This window comes from Ipomoea nil, unplaced genomic scaffold (assembly GCF_001879475.1).
Source record: "Ipomoea nil cultivar Tokyo-kokei standard unplaced genomic scaffold, Asagao_1.1 scaffold3069, whole genome shotgun sequence".
Classification (NCBI taxonomy): domain Eukaryota; kingdom Viridiplantae; phylum Streptophyta; class Magnoliopsida; order Solanales; family Convolvulaceae; genus Ipomoea; species Ipomoea nil.
In genome coordinates this window covers 1,061,440-1,079,483 of record NW_017619497.1, presented here as the reverse complement: position 1 = coordinate 1,079,483, position 18,044 = coordinate 1,061,440, and the positions used below count along the sequence as shown (strand labels likewise).

The window sequence follows — 18,044 nt, the reverse complement described above, 5'->3', positions numbered from 1 at the left end:
TCTATTAATTGACGTAAATATATATTAGACGGCGGTTATTTAAAACCGCCGTCTATTAAGTGGCGTAAATATATATTAGAAGGCGGTTATTTAAAACCGCCGTCTATTAAGTGACGTAAATATATATTAGAATGCGGTTATTTACAACCGCCGTCTATTAAGTAACGTAAATATATATTAGACGGCGGTTATTTAAGAACCGCCGTCTATTAATTGACGTAAATATATATTAGACGGCGGTTATTTAAAACCGCCGTCTATTAAGTGGCGTAAATATATATTAGAAGACGGTTATTTAAAACTGTTGTCTATTAAGTGACGTAAATATATATTAGAAGGCGATTATTTAACAACCGCCGTCTATTAAGTGACGCCGTATATAATAGACGGCGGTTATTTAAAGACCGCCGTCTATTAAGTGTCCTAGTATATAATAGAAGGCGGTTATTTAAAGACCGCCGTCTATTATGTGCCGTAATATATAATAGAAGGCGGTTATTTAGAAAACCGACGTCTATTATGTGTCGTAGTATAACAAAATATAATAGAAGGCGGTTATTTAAAAAACCGCCTTCTATTAAGCGACGTAGTATATCATTTCTGTAGTAGTGCCAGTTCAACATTGGGAGAGGTCACCCCCAGGTTATCTGAAACTTAACACAAATGCAGCAGTTAACACAAACAACAATCGCATGGGGTTTGGATGGGTGCTAAGAAATGACATTGGACAACTTGTTGCAGCAGCATGTATTCTAGGGAAAGGATTGTTCTTACCTAAGGAAGTTGAAGCAATGGCCGTTAGGGAAGCTCTAAGCTGGTTAAAGAACCATGGACTCAGCCACGTCCAAGTTGAATCTGATGCTCTCCAAATTATCCAAAGTTTAAAGCACAATGGGGAGAATTTTTCTTTTGATCTTGTTATTACTGATGTTAAAGATTTGTTATTAGTGATGCTCTAGACTTGTTACGGAAGCATGTTTTCTTTGTCACGACAGGAGTGGTCCTCTTGCCCTCCTTTCATTGTCAACAATTTGTATTAATGAAGTCTTTATTTTCAAAAAAAAAAAAAAAAAAAAGTATCTGAAGTATTATTTTTATGCACATGGGCTATGTTTAACAAACTTAGCTGAAAAGGTAGTTGAAAGCTTAAAAGCTATAACTTAGAAGCTGAAAAACTGAAGAGATATCTGAGTATGCTTAAAAGTGTTTGGTAAAATTAGTTTTTTTTTTTTTTTTTAAAAAAAATTGGGAGGGGTAAATGATGTCATTTATTTAAAATAATAAGAATATATGAAAAAAAAAGTTAGGAAGCTAATAGCTTATTTTTAAAAGAGTTAATACCATAAATGGTCCTCTGACTATTGGCAATATATCTATGTGATTGCCAGAAGATACAGGTTGGAGAATTAAGCATGCATGTTTTTACTTTTTAAGAATTTTTTATTTAACAGTTGAGTTGTAATGGGAGTTTAAAATTTAGTAAATTTAACAGAGAATTAACGGGGAATTATAAAACTAATAATAGAGAATATAATTTTTAACGGGCAAATGAATAATATAATATTGTTGAATAGAAATATGAATTTTAATATTGTTGTATTGTATTACAAATAGAAATTTTAATGTAAAATTGTAGTACGAATATGAAAGTATGAAACAATGTATTCTATTAAGAATTGTATTACACTATTTGTTTTTTGGAATAGGAATTTTAATGTAGAATTGTAGTACAAATAGAAAGTATGAAACAATATATTCTATTACGAATTGTATTACACTATTTTATAATATTAAGCAAATCTTAATAGTATATGACTATTTTGAGCGGAAAATTAAAATGGGGGATATATATATATATATATATATATATATATATATATATATATATATATATATATATATATATATAGTAAGTATAAATATTGATTGGATATTTAAATATATAAATTTACAAATTAAATAAAATATTGTTTTATATTGTACTAAAAATAAAAAATAATTTAAAAACCCAAGGTGTAGAATCTCCGTTCCCAAAAAATCCTTATGGGGATGGGGTAATTCCCTATCCCTACCATGGGGCGAGGTCAGGAAACAATGGATGAATTCGGAGATGGGGATCCTATTCTCCACCTCCGCCCCACCATGTTATAACTCAAGTTTCTTGTTCAATTTAGTTTCAATTCAAAATCAAATTACATATTTTCGTGTACAAAGAGTTCAACCCCTACCTTATCATTGAACACAAGTATTAAGTGTGGCTTTGCATCTACTTAGATGAGTGTGCTACGAGACTAATTAGACGTATTTTTGTCCCATTTTAATAGCGTATTTAATCCTATTATTTGCTATTATACTTAATTATTGTAACTTGTAAATGAATATTTTTTTTTGAAGGCAACCTTGCGTGGTCATTTTATAGATAAACCAGAATAGAGTCAGGGGGAACTGTGTCTCAATACAAAGTTGTAGACTGTTCTGAAACTGTAGAAGCTAAAGTATGAGCTAATAAATTCTGCGATCTAGGAATAAAATTAACTGAGCAAAAATCAAAAGTATTAATGCAAATCTTGCAGGCATCAACGGCATAGCCGATGTATGATCTGAGTGGTGGTCCATTTGAGGACAGGTAACTGCATAGCATTTGACAATCCATGTAGATTTGGACGGTGCGCTCGCCACGGTCTCGTAACCAAGATAAAGCTTCCTTGCACGGAAAAGCCTCGGCCATAAGTGGGAAAAAACAAGTCGGCAAGGGGGCATTGTATGCCGTAACGAACCTTCCATCGGCTTCTAGTAGCACCGCACCTACCGAAGCCGTGTTTGTAGCATGTTGGTAGGCAGCATCCATGAAGCATCTGCGTGAGGCTGCTGTGGTGGTACTGCCCGGCATAGCTACTGGATCGGCCGGCATTGGCGGGGGCAGCAGTCCGGCCGTCGCAGTGGTAGCAGCCATTCCGGCGGGAGTCATAACATGGTTCACGGCATTCCATGCGTGCATGGTGGCTAAAGCATTGGCAACAATTCTCTTGGGTAAGGGTAAGCAGGCATCCCAAACCGCTGTATTTCGTGCTCTCCATATGTGATAAAGAATTGCAGCTGCAAATATAATCCCATTAGTGTCTAGAACATTTAAGATTGCACTAAACCACTCATGAAAAATATTTGTCACAATATTGGGAAATGGAAGGTTAGATAGTGCCCATATGGTATTAGCATAACCACACGATACTAAAGCATGCAATGTATCTTCTTGTATAACTCCACACATGGCACAAGTAGGATCCACATCCACTCTCTTTATAAGCAAATTATTTGTGGTGGGGATGATGTCATTTATAGCTCTCCATAAAAATGTCTTCTATTTTGGGGGTATTTTCAATCCCCATAAAGTAAGCCATTTATCAAAAGCTCCATCATTACTACTCGTATAATTTCCTACAATACGCTTGTAGCCATTCTTAACTGAGTAGGTTCCCTTAAGATCCCCATGCCAATACCAATCATCATCATATTCCGGAGATACTGGTATTTTAAGAATACGGGGTATATCACTTGGCTGGAAAATATCTGAAAGAATGTCGTGGTCCCAAGTTCTAGTCCCCGGATCAATCAATCCGCTTACTTTAGCTCCTGCTAACTGGGGTGGCATCTCAGTGTGGATAAAGGGGTCCAAATCATCGTGGAGCCATGGGTGCTCCCAAATCAGGGTAGAATTTCCAGTCCCAATATGCCGTCTTACTCCGCCACAGACTAGTTCCTTAGCTGCCATAATGCTACGCCAGCAGAAACTGGGATTATTCCCCAATTGTGCTTCATAAAAGGTATGTTTAGGATAATATCTGGCCTGATAGACGCGAGAGACCAGTGAATTGGTATTCGTTAGCATCCGCCATGCCTGCTTTCCTAACATTGCGAGATTAAATGCTCTTAGGTCCTTAAAACCCAATCCCCATATTTCTTTGGGACACACAACTTGTCCCATGCCTTCCAATGAATTCCCCGGTCAGTTCCTGTCCCCACCAATATCTATTCATTGTCCATTCAATAGCCGTGCAGACAGAATAGGCAATAAAAAGACCCCCATCGAAAAGGTAGGCATTGTTTGAGCCACAATTTTCAACAAGATTTCTTTACTAGCTTGTGAAAGCAACTTTTTGCTCCAGGACCCAATCTTCTGCCTTATCTTATCCTCAATATATGCAAATGCTGCTCTCTTATTTCTCCCCGCAAATGAGGGTAGGCCCAGATATTTCCCAAAATTAGATGCCTGAGCTACCTGTAAAATTTGTGCCACCTCATTCCTGTCCCCTGTAGATGTATTCTTGCTATAGCATATACTGGATTTATGGTAGTTGACCACCTGCCCCGAGAAAGCCTCATATGCTGACAAACAATTCTTAACCTGCGTGGCCTCATGCCTGTTAGCCTTAAAAAATAAAAGACTATCATCTGCAAAAAACAAATGAGAGATTGGGGGTGAACCCCTAGCAACCCTGCACCCATGAATCAAGCCACCCCTCTGCACCTGCTGCAACAACATGGACAATCCTTCCGCACAGATAATAAACAGATAAGGCGATAGGGAATCCCCTGTCTTAGGCCACGTGTGGGTGTCAGGTAACCAGCCCGCGCCCCATTAATCAAAAAACTATAGGATACAGAGGAAACACACAACATAATAAGCTTAATCCATGTTTCATGAAATCCTAGAGCTACAAGCATTCCTTGTAAAAAAAAAAATCACTTCATTCGGTCATATGCATTGGCCATATCCAACTTAAGAGCTCCCCAGCCAACTACTCCACATTGCTTCCTATTCAAATAATGTCCCACCTCCGCAACTATCAAAAATCAAAATATTGTCTGTAATTAGCCTATCCGGCATGAAAACACTCTGTGAGTCCGATATAATATCTCCCATCATTGGCTTCATTCTGTTTGTAATCATTTTTGCCATAATCCTGTATACCACATTACTCAAAGCTATAGGCCTCAAATCTGTAACCAGTTCAGGCATACTTTTCTTCGGGATTAATACAATATCCGTATCATTTAAACCAGAGGGAAAAGAGCATGAATTCAAACAGTTTAGAATAAAATCTTAAACATCCCCCTACCACATCCCAGAACTGCTGATAAAAACCCGGATTCATTCCATCAGGGCCTGGAGCCTTATCAGGAAACATTGCAAATAGGGCACTCTTTACTTCATCAATCACAAAAGACCTCAACAAGATCTCATTCTAAGCCTGGGTGACTCTAGGTGTTATTGTCTGAAATAACGATTCCCCGGGGGCAGGATTTCCAGAGCAAAAAATCTTACCAAAATAATCAATTATAACACCCGTCATGGCATTTCCTTCCACCCACACCCCATCATCATTCATAAGACGAGATAGAGTATTTTTCTTTCTACAGTGAGAGGCATACCTGTGATAAAACGTCGTGTTGGCATCGGCATTCTTGAGCCAGTGATGCTTGGCTCTTTGCTTCCAGTATGCATCTTCCTGCGCCTCCGTACCAGTGAGTAGCCCTTCTAGACGTTGGAATTCGGTCAGAGAGACCGGATCCGTACGTCCCCATAAACGTAGCTGCTCCTTCTTAAGAGTCAGGATGCAGTCACCAAACTTATGATACCGATCCCCCCCCCCGCCCCCCCCCCCCCCTTCTCGAGAGACGATCGCCACAATGTAGAATACACTCCTGCAGACCCCTATCTCTCCCATGCTCCTATGACTCCTCCACCACCTTCCTACATCCCTCATCATATAGCCAAGCCATTTCAAATCGAAAACCCCTTTTCCCCGGCTTGCCATGCTGTTCACGAATTCCTAAAAATAAAACAGAATGATTCGACTTCCTTGTCAGTATATTCATCACGGAGGCTCCCTGCACAATACCACACCAGCTCTGCGAGGCCAGAACCTTATCCAATATCTCCTCAATCCAGTTAGCTGTCCCCTTACCATTTTCCCATGTAAACTGGTACCCATTCATCGGTAACTGAGACAGACCACAATGCTCTATTACCTCCCCAAAACCACGTAGGAGATTATCAGGATGTGGATTCCCCCCCCACCCTCCCCCCCTCCCCCCCCCCCCACCCTCTCTTCTCATGCTGATACAGGAGCTCATTAAAATCACCAATCATAACCCATGGTAGGTCAGACCGTGATGCTAACGATTTAATCAACTCCCATGCCTCGTACCGCCTATGACGCTCCGGGAACCCATAGTAACACGTCATACGCCAATTCGGGAAACCAGCCATACTCACCTCCACATCAATATGATTCTTCGAATAACTCATAAGCATTGCCGTATTATTCTTCCTCCATAGCAAAGCTAATCCACCACTCAACCCATCATTATCCACAAAAAACAGGCCATCAAAACCAAGACTGACACGGACACACTCAGCATGACTCCTGCCAACCTTAGTTTCCATAAGAAATACAAAGTCAGGCTTCTTACGTGACACCAGGTCACTCACTTCGCGAACTGTTCGTGGATTGCCCAAGCCACGACAGTTCCAACTGAGGGTACTCATGATGATGGGCGGATCTGGCAACCAGAACCCGCATTGAACAAGTTTTTTGAAACCTCAGCCATTGCAACATCCACACCCTCCAACCCATCACCACCATCCCCTTCCCTTCTCTTCTCTTCTTCGAAGCCGCCACAATAATCGACTCGGGCCCCTGCCTGCCAGTAGCTAACCCCGCGGCATTACCGCCGGTCAGCCCTCCTGGCAGTACAGCAGCCACGGTCGCCACCGATTGTATTGGCTACTGGATATTTAATTTGTGTTAGTTGATTATATTATGGGATTATAATGGTTATTTGCTCACTTTAAGTATGGTATGTTTTTGTATAAAAAGAAAAAAAAAGGTATAGTTTTAAATAAAAGTTTTCTTACTATTTTAATTGACGTAAAAGTATATAACTGAGTTGATCAATGTGATTCTAATTGATCAACTTAACATTGTGATTATTAAATTAATTATTTGATCAATTTAATTAAGGTTGTTCAACCAACTCGACTGGAGTTACCCTTTAATTTTTTTCTACTACATGATTATAAGATCAAGTTTATACTAAATGTTGATTATAAAATAGTAAATGTAAATTTTCATTATAAATTTAAAATTTTAATTAAAATGAAAGACATTATTATTTAATTTAAGGAGGGAGGATTGGCAGGAGTGAATGAAATTATCTGTCCATACTGACGTGGCGGGATCTTACAGGTAGTTGTGGCAGTCATGACGTGGAAAACGCAACATATAATAATTATTCAACCGGCTTCTTCGCCCATCTAATCAGAGACGAACATAGTCGCCCTAGGTGGCCGAGAAAAATAATCGTCAACCGGAGATGCGAAATCGGAAAATCAGATACTTCTTCCTACTCCTCGCCGTAGTATTTCCGGTTGCTACACTCGCCCGGCAATTCGTCCTCGTCATCTCACAAGACGATATCAAGGACCTCGGAACTGATGCCACCGCCGCCGCCGAAACTGATTCCACGGAGCCCGGATTCGACGATTTTATAGACTCCGATGCGAAACCAGACCACGAGCTCGACCCGGGTTCATGGAGCCCGATCTTCGAGCCAGGCACGGATCCGGTTAATCAAGACGAGCAGGAGGCGGCGTACTACAAGGCCGTCAGGAAGATCGTGACCGCTTCCAGCCGGGGGGACGCCAGGGGTATGGAGGAGGCCGCGTCGCAGATGGAGGCCGCCTCCGCCGCGGGACACGCGCACGCGCAGTCGGTGATGGGGTTTTTGTACGGTATGGGAATGGTGAGGGAGAGGAACAAAGCCAAGTCGTTTTTGTTCCACCATTTTGCTTCTGAGGGCGGCAATATGCAATCAAAGATGGCACTTGCTTATGCATACACTCGCCAAGAAGTAAGTTTCATCCCTCACATTTATACAATTTCATCTTTATTTTTGTGTATAGGTATGTTTTGATCTATAGAACAGGTTTGATGAGACTGATTTTTTTATGTGAGTTAACATTTTAATTTTAATATTGTAAATAATGAGGAATTATGATGCTTTCTAAGGAGTAAGAAACTGTGGAATTTAAATATTTCCAGTTGATAGCAAGAACCAAACTGAAATATCTATAAAGGATTGTTTCTTTTTTATATATTTCTCATTCTTAACTCTTTTTGTTTGCCCCAAAATACTTCCAAAGCATTTTACTTCATTATGGGGATTCAATAACTGTAACTGTTTTGTTTTGTTTTGTTTTCTGTTGTTTAGTAGATCTTTGTCTATCTGAGTAGATTTTCATCAAGTAGAACCATAGTAAACTCTAAGACCTGCTAGAAGAGAATGTGGAGTACAATTTTATTATTTATTGTGGTCGGTTGCCTTTCTTTCTGATGCACGAGTGAAGGATAACTGCTTATGCATGAATTCTACGTTTGTTGGTTGCAGATGCATGATAAAGCAGTTACGCTATATGCTGAATTGGCAGAGGTTGCTATAAATAGTTTTCTAATTTCAAAGGACTCCCCTGTGATTGAACCAGTTCGTATACATACTGGAACAGAGGAAAATAAAGACGCGTTGAGGAAGTCTCGAGGAGAAGAGGATGAGGACTTCCAGATTTTGGAATACCAAGCACAGAAAGGGAATGCAGGGGCAATGTATAAAATTGGTATATTCTACTACTTTGGATTGAGGGGAGTGAGACGTGATCATGTCAAGGCATTATCGTGGTTTTTGAAGGCTGTCGATAAGGGTGAACCAAGGTCAATGGAACTTCTTGGTGAAATATATGTAAGAGGAGCTGGAGTTGAGAGGAACTACACCAAGGCTTTAGAGTGGTTATCACTTGCTTCCAAGCAACAGCTTTATTCAGCTTATAATGGCATGGGATATCTTTATGTTAAAGGTTTTGGAGTTGAAAAGAACTATACCCAGGTAGCGCTTACTCATTTTTTTATTTGATTTTTCTTTACCTTTTATCTTATTCAACCAACCTTGAGTTTTCACATTGAAAAGGCTATTTCTTGTTTTTTTGTTGTAAGCTGATAACCTTGTTTTGCAGGCAAAAGAGTATTTTGAGAAGGCCGCTGATAACGATGAGCCTGGCGGATTCTACAACCTTGGGGTGATGTATCTGAAAGGGATCGGGGTAAAGAGGGATTTGAAGCTGGCTGGCAAGTATTTTATACTAGCTGCTAATGTGGGTCAGCCTAAGGCTTTTTATCAGTTGGCAAAAATGTTCCATACTGGTTTGGGCCTTAAAAAGAATGTTCCCATGGTAAGTCAAGTAAAACTGTATGCCTACCTTTTTACTTTATTTTTCAAGTTTTTGTCAGCCATATTGCCTTCCAAAGCACATTTACCATGTGTGAGTTAAATATTTTGCTATAATATGAATCATACAAGTAATTACTTACCCAATTGAATAAGTGCACAAGATCTTGTAGGACTTGACGGGGTTAATGGTAGATAACCCGTGTGCTTTTCTTGACATTCATTAATCATTACTGATTCCTTGTATAGTGTCTCCCACAAATGGATTTCTTTTAGGTGTCATTTTGTGTAGAAAAATTGAAACAACAAATACCTGAGCTTGCCCACATCTTTTATGTTCTCTAGTGCTGAATGGACTCCAATCATAATCATTCTTGTCTGCATGATTTCAGGCAACTGCCTTGTACAAACTAGTTGCAGAGCGTGGACCATGGAGTTCTTTGTCTAGATGGGCATTAGAGTCGTATTTGAAGGGAGATGTTGGGAAAGCTTTTCTCCTGTACTCTAGGATGGCAGAGTTGGGATATGAAGTTGCACAAAGTAATGCAGCATGGATTCTTGACAAATATGGACCAAGGAGTATGTGCATGGGAGGATCGGGAATTTGCACAGATGCAGAGAGACATCAGCGCTCCCATGCATTGTGGTGGCAAGCTTCTGAGCAGGGTAATGAACATGCTGCCCTGCTCATTGGAGATGCATACTACTATGGTCGGGTATGTGAATAATTCTGGAGGGATAAGCTTATTATTTAATAACACAAATCAATCTGGCTTCTTATGCTTGGTTTGCCTGAGCTCTATACCTTCATTTTTAACAGGGTACTGAACGAGATTATGAGCGTGCAGCAGAGGCTTATATGCATGCAAAATCACAATCCAATGCTCAAGCCATGTTTAATCTGGGGTACATGCACGAGCACGGCCAAGGATTGCCATTTGATCTTCACCTTGCAAAGCGTTACTATGATCAAGCCTTGGATAATGATGCTGCAGCAAAGTTGCCTGTAACACTCGCCCTTGCAAGCTTGTGGATAAGAATGAACTATGCTGACAGCTTCATGGTATCATCTTATTTTCCAATTGACAAATATTTGTCTCGTCAAGATTTTGAACTGAACTAGGGTGGTACCTTTTTGGCTTATTATATCATAGGTTGATATGATTGATTCGTTGCTGGAAGTTTATCCAAAACTGGAAACATGGGTGGAGGATGTGCTAATGGAAGAAGGAAACGCGACTATACTTACACTCATCGTCTGCCTTTTAACAGTGCTTTACCTACGCGAGCGTCAACGAAGGCATGCTGCTGCTGCTGCTTTTGTTGGAGAGGCTCCACCTCCTCATCAGCCAGATGAGCAGGATATGCCCATTGTCAATTAACTTAACATTGGTGTTGTTTTGTGTTTGGAGGAGAAATTTTTCGCAGAAAGATGTACAGGAGCTTCATTTCCATCCTATTGCTAAAAGAAGCCGGCCTTTTTGTTGGCCATTTTCTAGTGTAAAAAAACCATAGTCAAGGTGCAGGTAGAAGAAGATTTCTCTTCTCTTTTTTTTTTTTTTTTTTTTTTTTTTTTTTTTTTTTTGAAGTATTTAACATAGTCACGTAGATAGCCTACCACCCAATTGAAGTTTCTTCCGGGAAATATACAAAGCCTTAGCTTATTTTCATTTTCAATGTCTTGTTAATTTTTCACTGTGTTCGGATAAATCTGAATTTGTGTTGAGTTCTGATTTTTTTTTTTCGTCAGCTATTTGAAACTCATATAAATTAGATATGGCAATGGATTGGTAGTATTTATAATACATGTTTTTCTTTTTTAAAAATATTATCAGCAATTACTAATAGTCTAGTACTCCGTATTGCTCTACTTATGGAGTTTATAGACCTAGACCTAGACTAGAGTACGGTATATGTATTTTACACTTTCATGTTACTCTATGCAGTATGTACTAATATATAAAACGGAAAAAAAATATGTGCAATTAGAATATTTTTTTAAAAATTTATTTTAATACAATTTGAGTTAAAATTATTTCAATCTTTCTTTCTAACTAGCATGATAGAAAATAGTGACCTTTAGTACATACGAGTACTAAATATTATTTTATAAATATTTAAAATAACTATTTAACAATAGTAAATTATATTAATATGTTCAAAAATAAATAATTACCATACATGCTGGTATAATTAGTTAATAACATTAGTTGATTGTAAAAATGTGCTTGGTAAATTAACTAATAGGCTGTCGGGTATAATTTCTTTTCTCAAAAAACTAATTGAAAAAGTTACTTTGAATAGTTTTTTGAATTTTAACATTTTGGAGTAAAAAAAATTAATTAACCAAACACTTATATTAATTTTTAAACCAAGTCAAACAACTGATCAAATAAGTTAAAATTAGTCTATAGACTAACTATTTTACCAAACACGGTGATTGAGATTTGAAGACTTAACCTATTGCTTAACAAAGAAATGTGAAGACTAAACCTATTGCTTAACAAAGAAATGTGAAGACTTAATTTAGCATAACAAAGGTTTTTTTTTTTGTTATGTAGTAACTAATAAGTTAATTATTATTTAAATCTCAATGTGAACATATATGTAATTATTTATTTTTGATATATTAATATAATATATTATTGGTAAAACATAATTAATTTTAAATATTTATAAAACAATATATAATATGTGGTAAAAATAATGTCAGCACCACATCATCTAAGCTAACGATCTATTAACACTATTAGTTATCGATAATTTCAATTATCAGTCGATTATATCGGTTATAAGACTAAAAAAAATTCAATTATTCGGCTATTCGATTATTTATCAATTATGAAGGTGTAATAATCGCGGTCATCAAATAACCGATACTATTATATATATATTATAATATATTAGTTATGTAAATCTAATTCATACAGTAACTAAATAAACTTACTGAAAGTTTTTTTCTGTAAATATGTATATAACTACATATACAGTAACTAATATATATATATTATTTGTAATATTACTTGTGAATGGTCGGTTATTCAGTTATCGAAATAAGCGATCGAAACCGATATAAGTGTATGTTCGGTCAGTTTCGGTCGGTTATGGAGATTTAAAAAATGTCATCGATTATTCGGTTATTAACCGTAACCAATCGATGCTCACCCCTAATTTTTATACTTAATTATATCACTTTCTAAAGTACCGGGATTAAATTGAACCACTTTTTAAAATACATAGATTAAATTGAACAAAATGTATAAAAACTAAATTGAACAAAAACACTATAATACAAGGACCTCGGATATCGTTTGACCTAATAATTGTACCAAAAGAGTTGATAACTTAGGGTGTGTGCCAAGATCACTGAGGCCATAGGGCTACTATACCCAACAAAAGATGAGGTGGCAATCTAAGTCTACTTCTACACATTGAGTTTGAGCGACAAAAAGACTGCAGATGGCGCAGCAGTCACAATTGATGCACAAAAGATTAGGATTCACAATTGCTGACCTGCTCATGGCCGTTCTAAGAGAGTTGTCATGAAGATCTGATAGTTCCTTGTTCCCCAAGCATCCTTCTTGTCCAGGTAATAAGATTTCAAGCAGCACTCGATCCATGGCGGGTTTCTGGAAGCATTGCCTATTGCACTATAATCACCGGTCTTGGGAATTCCAAGCAACGAGTTCCACTTTCTTGTTAATACATCATCGGGTGATGGAAAATGAGTAAAAAACTCTTCCTGAGTAATGGCATAGCATTATCAATAAATTTGTACAATCCAAATAATCAATCAAATCTTAGCTACAAAAGCAGCAGATATCAGTGGCAACAAGAATTGCAATCTTAATAGCCACAGTTGTAAATGCAATTTTAGACATAAAGCAAGATATGTTCAGAATTGATTAATTAGGGACATAATTTATGAATGTGTAACTGGTTATATAGGCATGAGTGTGTTTTGGGCGCAGTAATTACAATTTACTTATAGTACAGTTGGTAATAATGATCATGAGATTACAGAGCGAAAAATGTGAGTAATGGAATTTCAATTTACCGCATCATCCTTGTATAGAAAAGCATGGATTCGGGCAGTTGGATCCTCTAGTGTCAACCTGATCCTATAGATTCCTGAAGGTGAACGGAACTTTGAAACTTGCCATGGTAATGCTGCTACTACTCGAACTACACAACGATACTTATATGTAACCTACAGCACATAAACTCAATAATCTGAGTATCTGACTGAAAAGAAGCTGTATTGAATGACTAAGCATACAAGGCATGCATGATCATATCAGAATATTCCCCACTTATAGCTTCACCGTTGTTGCGTTTAGGGTGTTGCTTCAGACCCATTTCTACTTTCCATGTAATAGACTGGAGCATGAATCCCATCTCCCCCATCAGATACACCCCATTAATATATATATATATATATATATATATATATATATACACACACACACACACACACACACACACACTCCTGATCAAATGAGTCCACCCTTTTCCATGAGTCCGTGTGGACAGATCTGGTCCATTAAAAGCTAGAGATCAATGGTCTAGATCACAGTTGGGAGAATCTAGGACCATTGATCTCTAGCTTTTAATGGACCAGATCTGTCCACACGGACTCATGGGAAGAGGTGAACTCACTTGAACAATGGCCTATATATATATATATATATATATATATATATATATATATATATATATATATATATATATATATATATATGTAATAAAATGGGCAAAAAGGCTTAACATTTTCAAAAATCAGAATAATGACAAATGACAATACTCAAAATAAAGGGGATGGGATCATTAAGTAAACTGTCTTTGAGCCTCAACCACAATATAACAAAGCTTCTATTGAGATTTACATAGGGGAAAACCAAAAGAAGAAATGAAAATGGAAATTCCAAAAATGATGGACCAATTGAAATATTGTGATCCTACATTGACTAGCAAATCTTATATGGAGTATAATTTCATCATGCAAGAGCTCAGAAAGGCATTCAAGTGAGCCTAGCAGGAAAGGGAAAGGAAAATAGAATATGAAGGGGCATAAGAAAAGAAAATAAAAATGAACTTCTATCATTGAAAACATTCATTCATTTCTTTTAAAAATAAAATAAATGAATTCTAAACTCTAAGGTACAAAATATGTCCACAACTGTTAATTACTGTACAACAAATATATACTCTCCTTAAAAGATTCAGTTTTGATGCCTCTTATTCTTGTCCTTGTAAGCCTGATTATACGTCAATGATAACCCCACATATGTAGAGAATTCTAAAGTGAATCAGAAAATGGACAAAAACTGTCTAATGCTGACTAAATTTGCACTCTAGAATTACAGCCAACTTTTCAAGGTCTTAACCAAGGCAAGTAAAACAGTTGACAAAAAAAAAGTTACAAGCATATTTATATGCAATTCAACCCCCTAGAAGAGCCTAATTAATCCCAGACATTCTACCCTGAGTTTGACATGAAATGAAGTCTAATAAATGCCTAAATTGTTGAATTATCTGGCAGAAGAATAAGGTATATGTCCCTCCATTGTTTGCCATCCATTATCAAAGAACTTTCAAAGGAGAGAGCAAAGAGAAGGCGGTATACCTCTGGATAGGTTAGAACATTCATCAAAGTGACGAAGGGCACATTCTTAGGACATGAAGTCCCTGAAAATTTCAGAAATTAAAGAAATTAAAAAAAAAAATGACCAGTTACCATGTCAAAACATAGGGATACCCTGTAAACATAGAAACCAAACCTGTCATGCCAGAATGCCAAGGAAAACTTGTTAGAGGCATATGTCCCCATTTTGAATAAAAACGATCATCGTAACTCCTGTTGTATAGATTGTGAACAATAGTATATAAAATAAGCATTGCATGGTAGACTACTAGAGGCATAACAAACTTCTTATTAGAAAAACAAAGCCAACCCCAACCTTTAAAGCTTATACCTCTCATAGTCTCATAATAAACTCAGTCCAATTTTAAATGTACTTCATGCCCAATATCCTATTACAACCATGCTTCTTATTAGAAAAACAAAGCCAACCCCAACCATGCTGTTTGAACAGTTACAAACCATCTACTACAGAAAAGGAAACAAAGTGCTGAATTCAAGCAACAATACCTTTTGCGCTGTACTACAAGGGCATTGTCTTCAGACAAGTAGCAAAATTTTGTAAATGGCATTAGAAAAGCACACCATAGTGAGGAACGAACTTCACATCTCAAGCCTAAGAATTTCACCCATCGACCCGTTTTAATGCAGTCGAGACCAAACTTTACATTGCTAGAATCAACAGTCACTCTTAAAACAGTTCCAACCGTTGGGAAGGTACATAAAACATCTCTTGATAAAGGAATAGGTTCCAAATGTAAAGGAAGTGGATTTTCCTTTTCGTCTTCTAGGCTGTAAATACAAAAATTATAATAATAAAATAAAAAAAAGATTCTGAACATAAGTGATTTCAAATTAAAAAGTAAATTTTGTCTATCCAAATTACCAGATCAATTACAAGGTCATTGTCATAAAGCTTTTTTTTTTTTTTTTCCTTTTCAATTTTTAGTAATTTTTCAGTAGGAAATACAAATAAACAGTTAAAGCATAAAGAAAATTCCAAATGTATGAAAAGCTCAGAACTAACAGAAAAATTAATTGAGTTTAGCAGATGAAATACTGTTAGGTGCTAAATAGCATTTGTTTATTGATTGATAATTATTTAAAGGCCATGCTACTATTGTGAGTTGGATCAAAGTTTGTGTATCTTTTGGTAATTAACCCAAAAAAAATAAATGGAAATATAGAATCATGAAGATTATTACTTGGATTTTATAGCAATTGGTGGAGTGTCAGTACCATCCCACACAAAGAGCATCAACTCCTCTCTTTCAGTTTCCCATGCATGAAGAACCTTGCATTGAAGAGCAGAAATAGTAATAAATTATCATAATTGCAATTTTCAGCAATAGATGCAGCAGAAGTTGGATAATTCTGAAGAAATAGGCAATAGATTTTGTCTGTGCTAGGGCTAAAGGAGACTGCATACAAATAAGTACCTTACAAACCAAATTGAAGCGGACACCTTCCTTGAACTCCTTCAATTGTAGTAATTCAGTTGACCCTATCAAGGAAAAAGATCAGAAGAGGTACAGGGAGAAAAGTTTCTGAATTAGAAGCCATAAACTCAATTATTCTCAACCTGTCATCAAGCCTGTCACTGAAGCACCTGCATCAATTTGTTCACCAGCCAACCACTGACGAAGGCCCAGTATAAATTTGTTATCTTGTTCTCTGGCATTAAATTTAGCAGAACATTGGTAAGGCGTAAAGCTTGTACTGTTTTTTCCTTCATATAACGCAAATGATGAAAACTTCTTGTTGAACAAAGCATAAACATCAGGTCCATGAGTTTTCATCTGCAAAAGATATGTTTTATCAGTAACCATTTGCTTTTCGAAATATTGAAAGGCTAAAAAAAGGAATACTTGCTCAACTCAACTGCACCATAAATGCAATTGTTCCACCTATTTGGTATGGTTAATCAGTCTACATTTTTCCACTGGTCAGTCAAACTTAAGAAGCAATGCATGCAGCACAAACATCATAAAACGAAAATCAAATATGTTAAAGCGGCTCATAAGAACATATAGCAGTTTTGCACCTCAGGTATGATTGTATGAAGCACTATCACTTCCAAAAAGTTGGCAAGCAGGACAAAAATGTTATATTAATCAGAAAATTTGTACTATTATTTTAGGAAACACAAAGAGGCACATTGTGCAGTTCAGGTTCACAGCTAAACATGATAATAACATTTATTTTTCAAACAAATAACTATTAAACATTCAAAAATGTGTAAAATAATAGTACCACAACATGACAAAGCTGAATAATATCTCCTTCTGTCGCCATTCGAGGTAGCATCTCCATTGTCTCCGTGAAGAAGTTAACTGAAATTCCATGCTTCGGCTGCGATTCATCAATAATCCTGATCGTAACAAAACAATCTGAATAGAGTTCACCAAAAAGTTTTTTTCAAAAGGGAAAATCAATTCAATCCGCGCATATTAAAAAAAAAAAAAAAGTATACGGAGTGTTAAGAAATTGAGTTTTGAGTAAGCGTTTTACCAGTGCCACGGGACTGTTTTGGAAGGCCACTCTCGGTGACGACGCCAATGAGATTGACTCTTTGGTTGATTGAAACCATGGCGTCTACTATCTGAAGGAACTTATGGCCATCGTGACTCCTCGCCATTTTTGCTCTCTTTGGTTTCTGAAGAGTTCCAGACTTAACCCTTAACTCGACGAGGAGGGAAATCAATGGAGCGGGCAAATAATTTGCTGAGCAGGACCGATTCGTATTCGGGTTTCGCTTCTTAAATTCTATATTATTGACCACCTGACTTTGGTCATCAAACATTCAAATACTTACACTATCTTTATAATTGAGCAAATACCAATTTTGATCCTCCAAGTATTAGCAAAATGATCATTTTGGTCTATCTATTTAATTTTTACCAATTTTTATCCATGATTATTGTTTTAGTACCAATTTTAATCCACGACTATTATTTTAGTACCAAAATTCATCACGTCAGTCACCCATCTATTTAAGACATCCCAAAATCTAAAAATTTTAAGGGCATTTTCGTCCTTTTCAACTTAAAATTTCAATTTGAACATAAATAAATGAATTGAAGCCCTAAGATCGATCCCAATTCGCAGTTCTCCTCCTCATCCT

At 36.9% G+C, this 18,044-nt stretch overlaps 3 protein-coding genes across 4 annotated transcripts; 1 reads left to right on the top strand and 2 right to left on the bottom strand.

The window, feature by feature from the left end:
* Positions 1-3,358: 3,358 nt before the first annotated feature.
* Positions 3,359-3,982, bottom strand: LOC109164731. The gene has a single exon (XM_019313279.1). The coding sequence runs from the start codon at positions 3,980-3,982 to the stop codon at positions 3,359-3,361; it is 624 nt and encodes a 207-aa protein (XP_019168824.1).
* Positions 3,983-7,307: 3,325 nt separating this feature from the next.
* Positions 7,308-11,012, top strand: LOC109165734 (ERAD-associated E3 ubiquitin-protein ligase component HRD3A). 2 transcript variants are annotated; one of them, XR_002051584.1, is made up of 7 exons: positions 7,308-7,914; positions 8,452-8,940; positions 9,068-9,283; positions 9,672-9,995; positions 10,100-10,342; positions 10,434-10,799; positions 10,869-11,012. XR_002051584.1 is itself a non-coding variant. In XM_019314640.1 (6 exons), the coding sequence occupies exons 1-6, from the start codon at positions 7,378-7,380 to the stop codon at positions 10,659-10,661; spliced, it is 2,037 nt and encodes a 678-aa protein (XP_019170185.1). In that variant the 5' UTR covers positions 7,308-7,377; the 3' UTR covers positions 10,662-11,012. The 2 variants fall into 2 exon arrangements, 1 of the variants encoding a protein (XP_019170185.1); XM_019314640.1 differs by having other exon boundaries at positions 10,434-11,012.
* Positions 11,013-12,520: 1,508 nt separating this feature from the next.
* Positions 12,521-17,692, bottom strand: LOC109165833 (protection of telomeres protein 1a-like). Its single transcript, XM_019314785.1, has 10 exons — positions 17,432-17,692; positions 17,174-17,310; positions 16,503-16,719; positions 16,360-16,424; positions 16,126-16,214; positions 15,431-15,712; positions 15,060-15,136; positions 14,906-14,967; positions 13,337-13,489; positions 12,521-13,021 (listed from the first exon to the last, which is right to left on the bottom strand). Exons 1-10 carry the CDS (start codon positions 17,556-17,558, stop codon positions 12,797-12,799), a joined length of 1,434 nt encoding a protein of 477 aa, XP_019170330.1. The 5' UTR covers positions 17,559-17,692; the 3' UTR covers positions 12,521-12,796.
* Positions 17,693-18,044: the final 352 nt, after the last annotated feature.

Coding starts and splice junctions, on each gene's coding strand:
- LOC109164731 (XM_019313279.1), bottom strand. CDS start 3,982: ATGGGACAAGTTGTGTGTCCCAAAGAAATATGGGGATTGGGTTTTAAG.
- LOC109165734 (XM_019314640.1), top strand. CDS start 7,378: ATGCGAAATCGGAAAATCAGATACTTCTTCCTACTCCTCGCCGTAGTA. Junction 7,915..8,451: donor ATGCATACACTCGCCAAGAA/GTAAGTTTCATC, acceptor TGTTGGTTGCAG/ATGCATGATAAAGCAGTTAC. Junction 10,343..10,433: donor ACTATGCTGACAGCTTCATG/GTATCATCTTAT, acceptor ATTATATCATAG/GTTGATATGATTGATTCGTT.
- LOC109165833 (XM_019314785.1), bottom strand. CDS start 17,558: ATGGCGAGGAGTCACGATGGCCATAAGTTCCTTCAGATAGTAGACGCC. Junction 16,425..16,502: donor AGTGACAGGCTTGATGACAG/GTTGAGAATAAT, acceptor TTTCCTTGATAG/GGTCAACTGAATTACTACAA. Junction 16,215..16,359: donor GCTTCAATTTGGTTTGTAAG/GTACTTATTTGT, acceptor CTTCAATGCAAG/GTTCTTCATGCATGGGAAAC.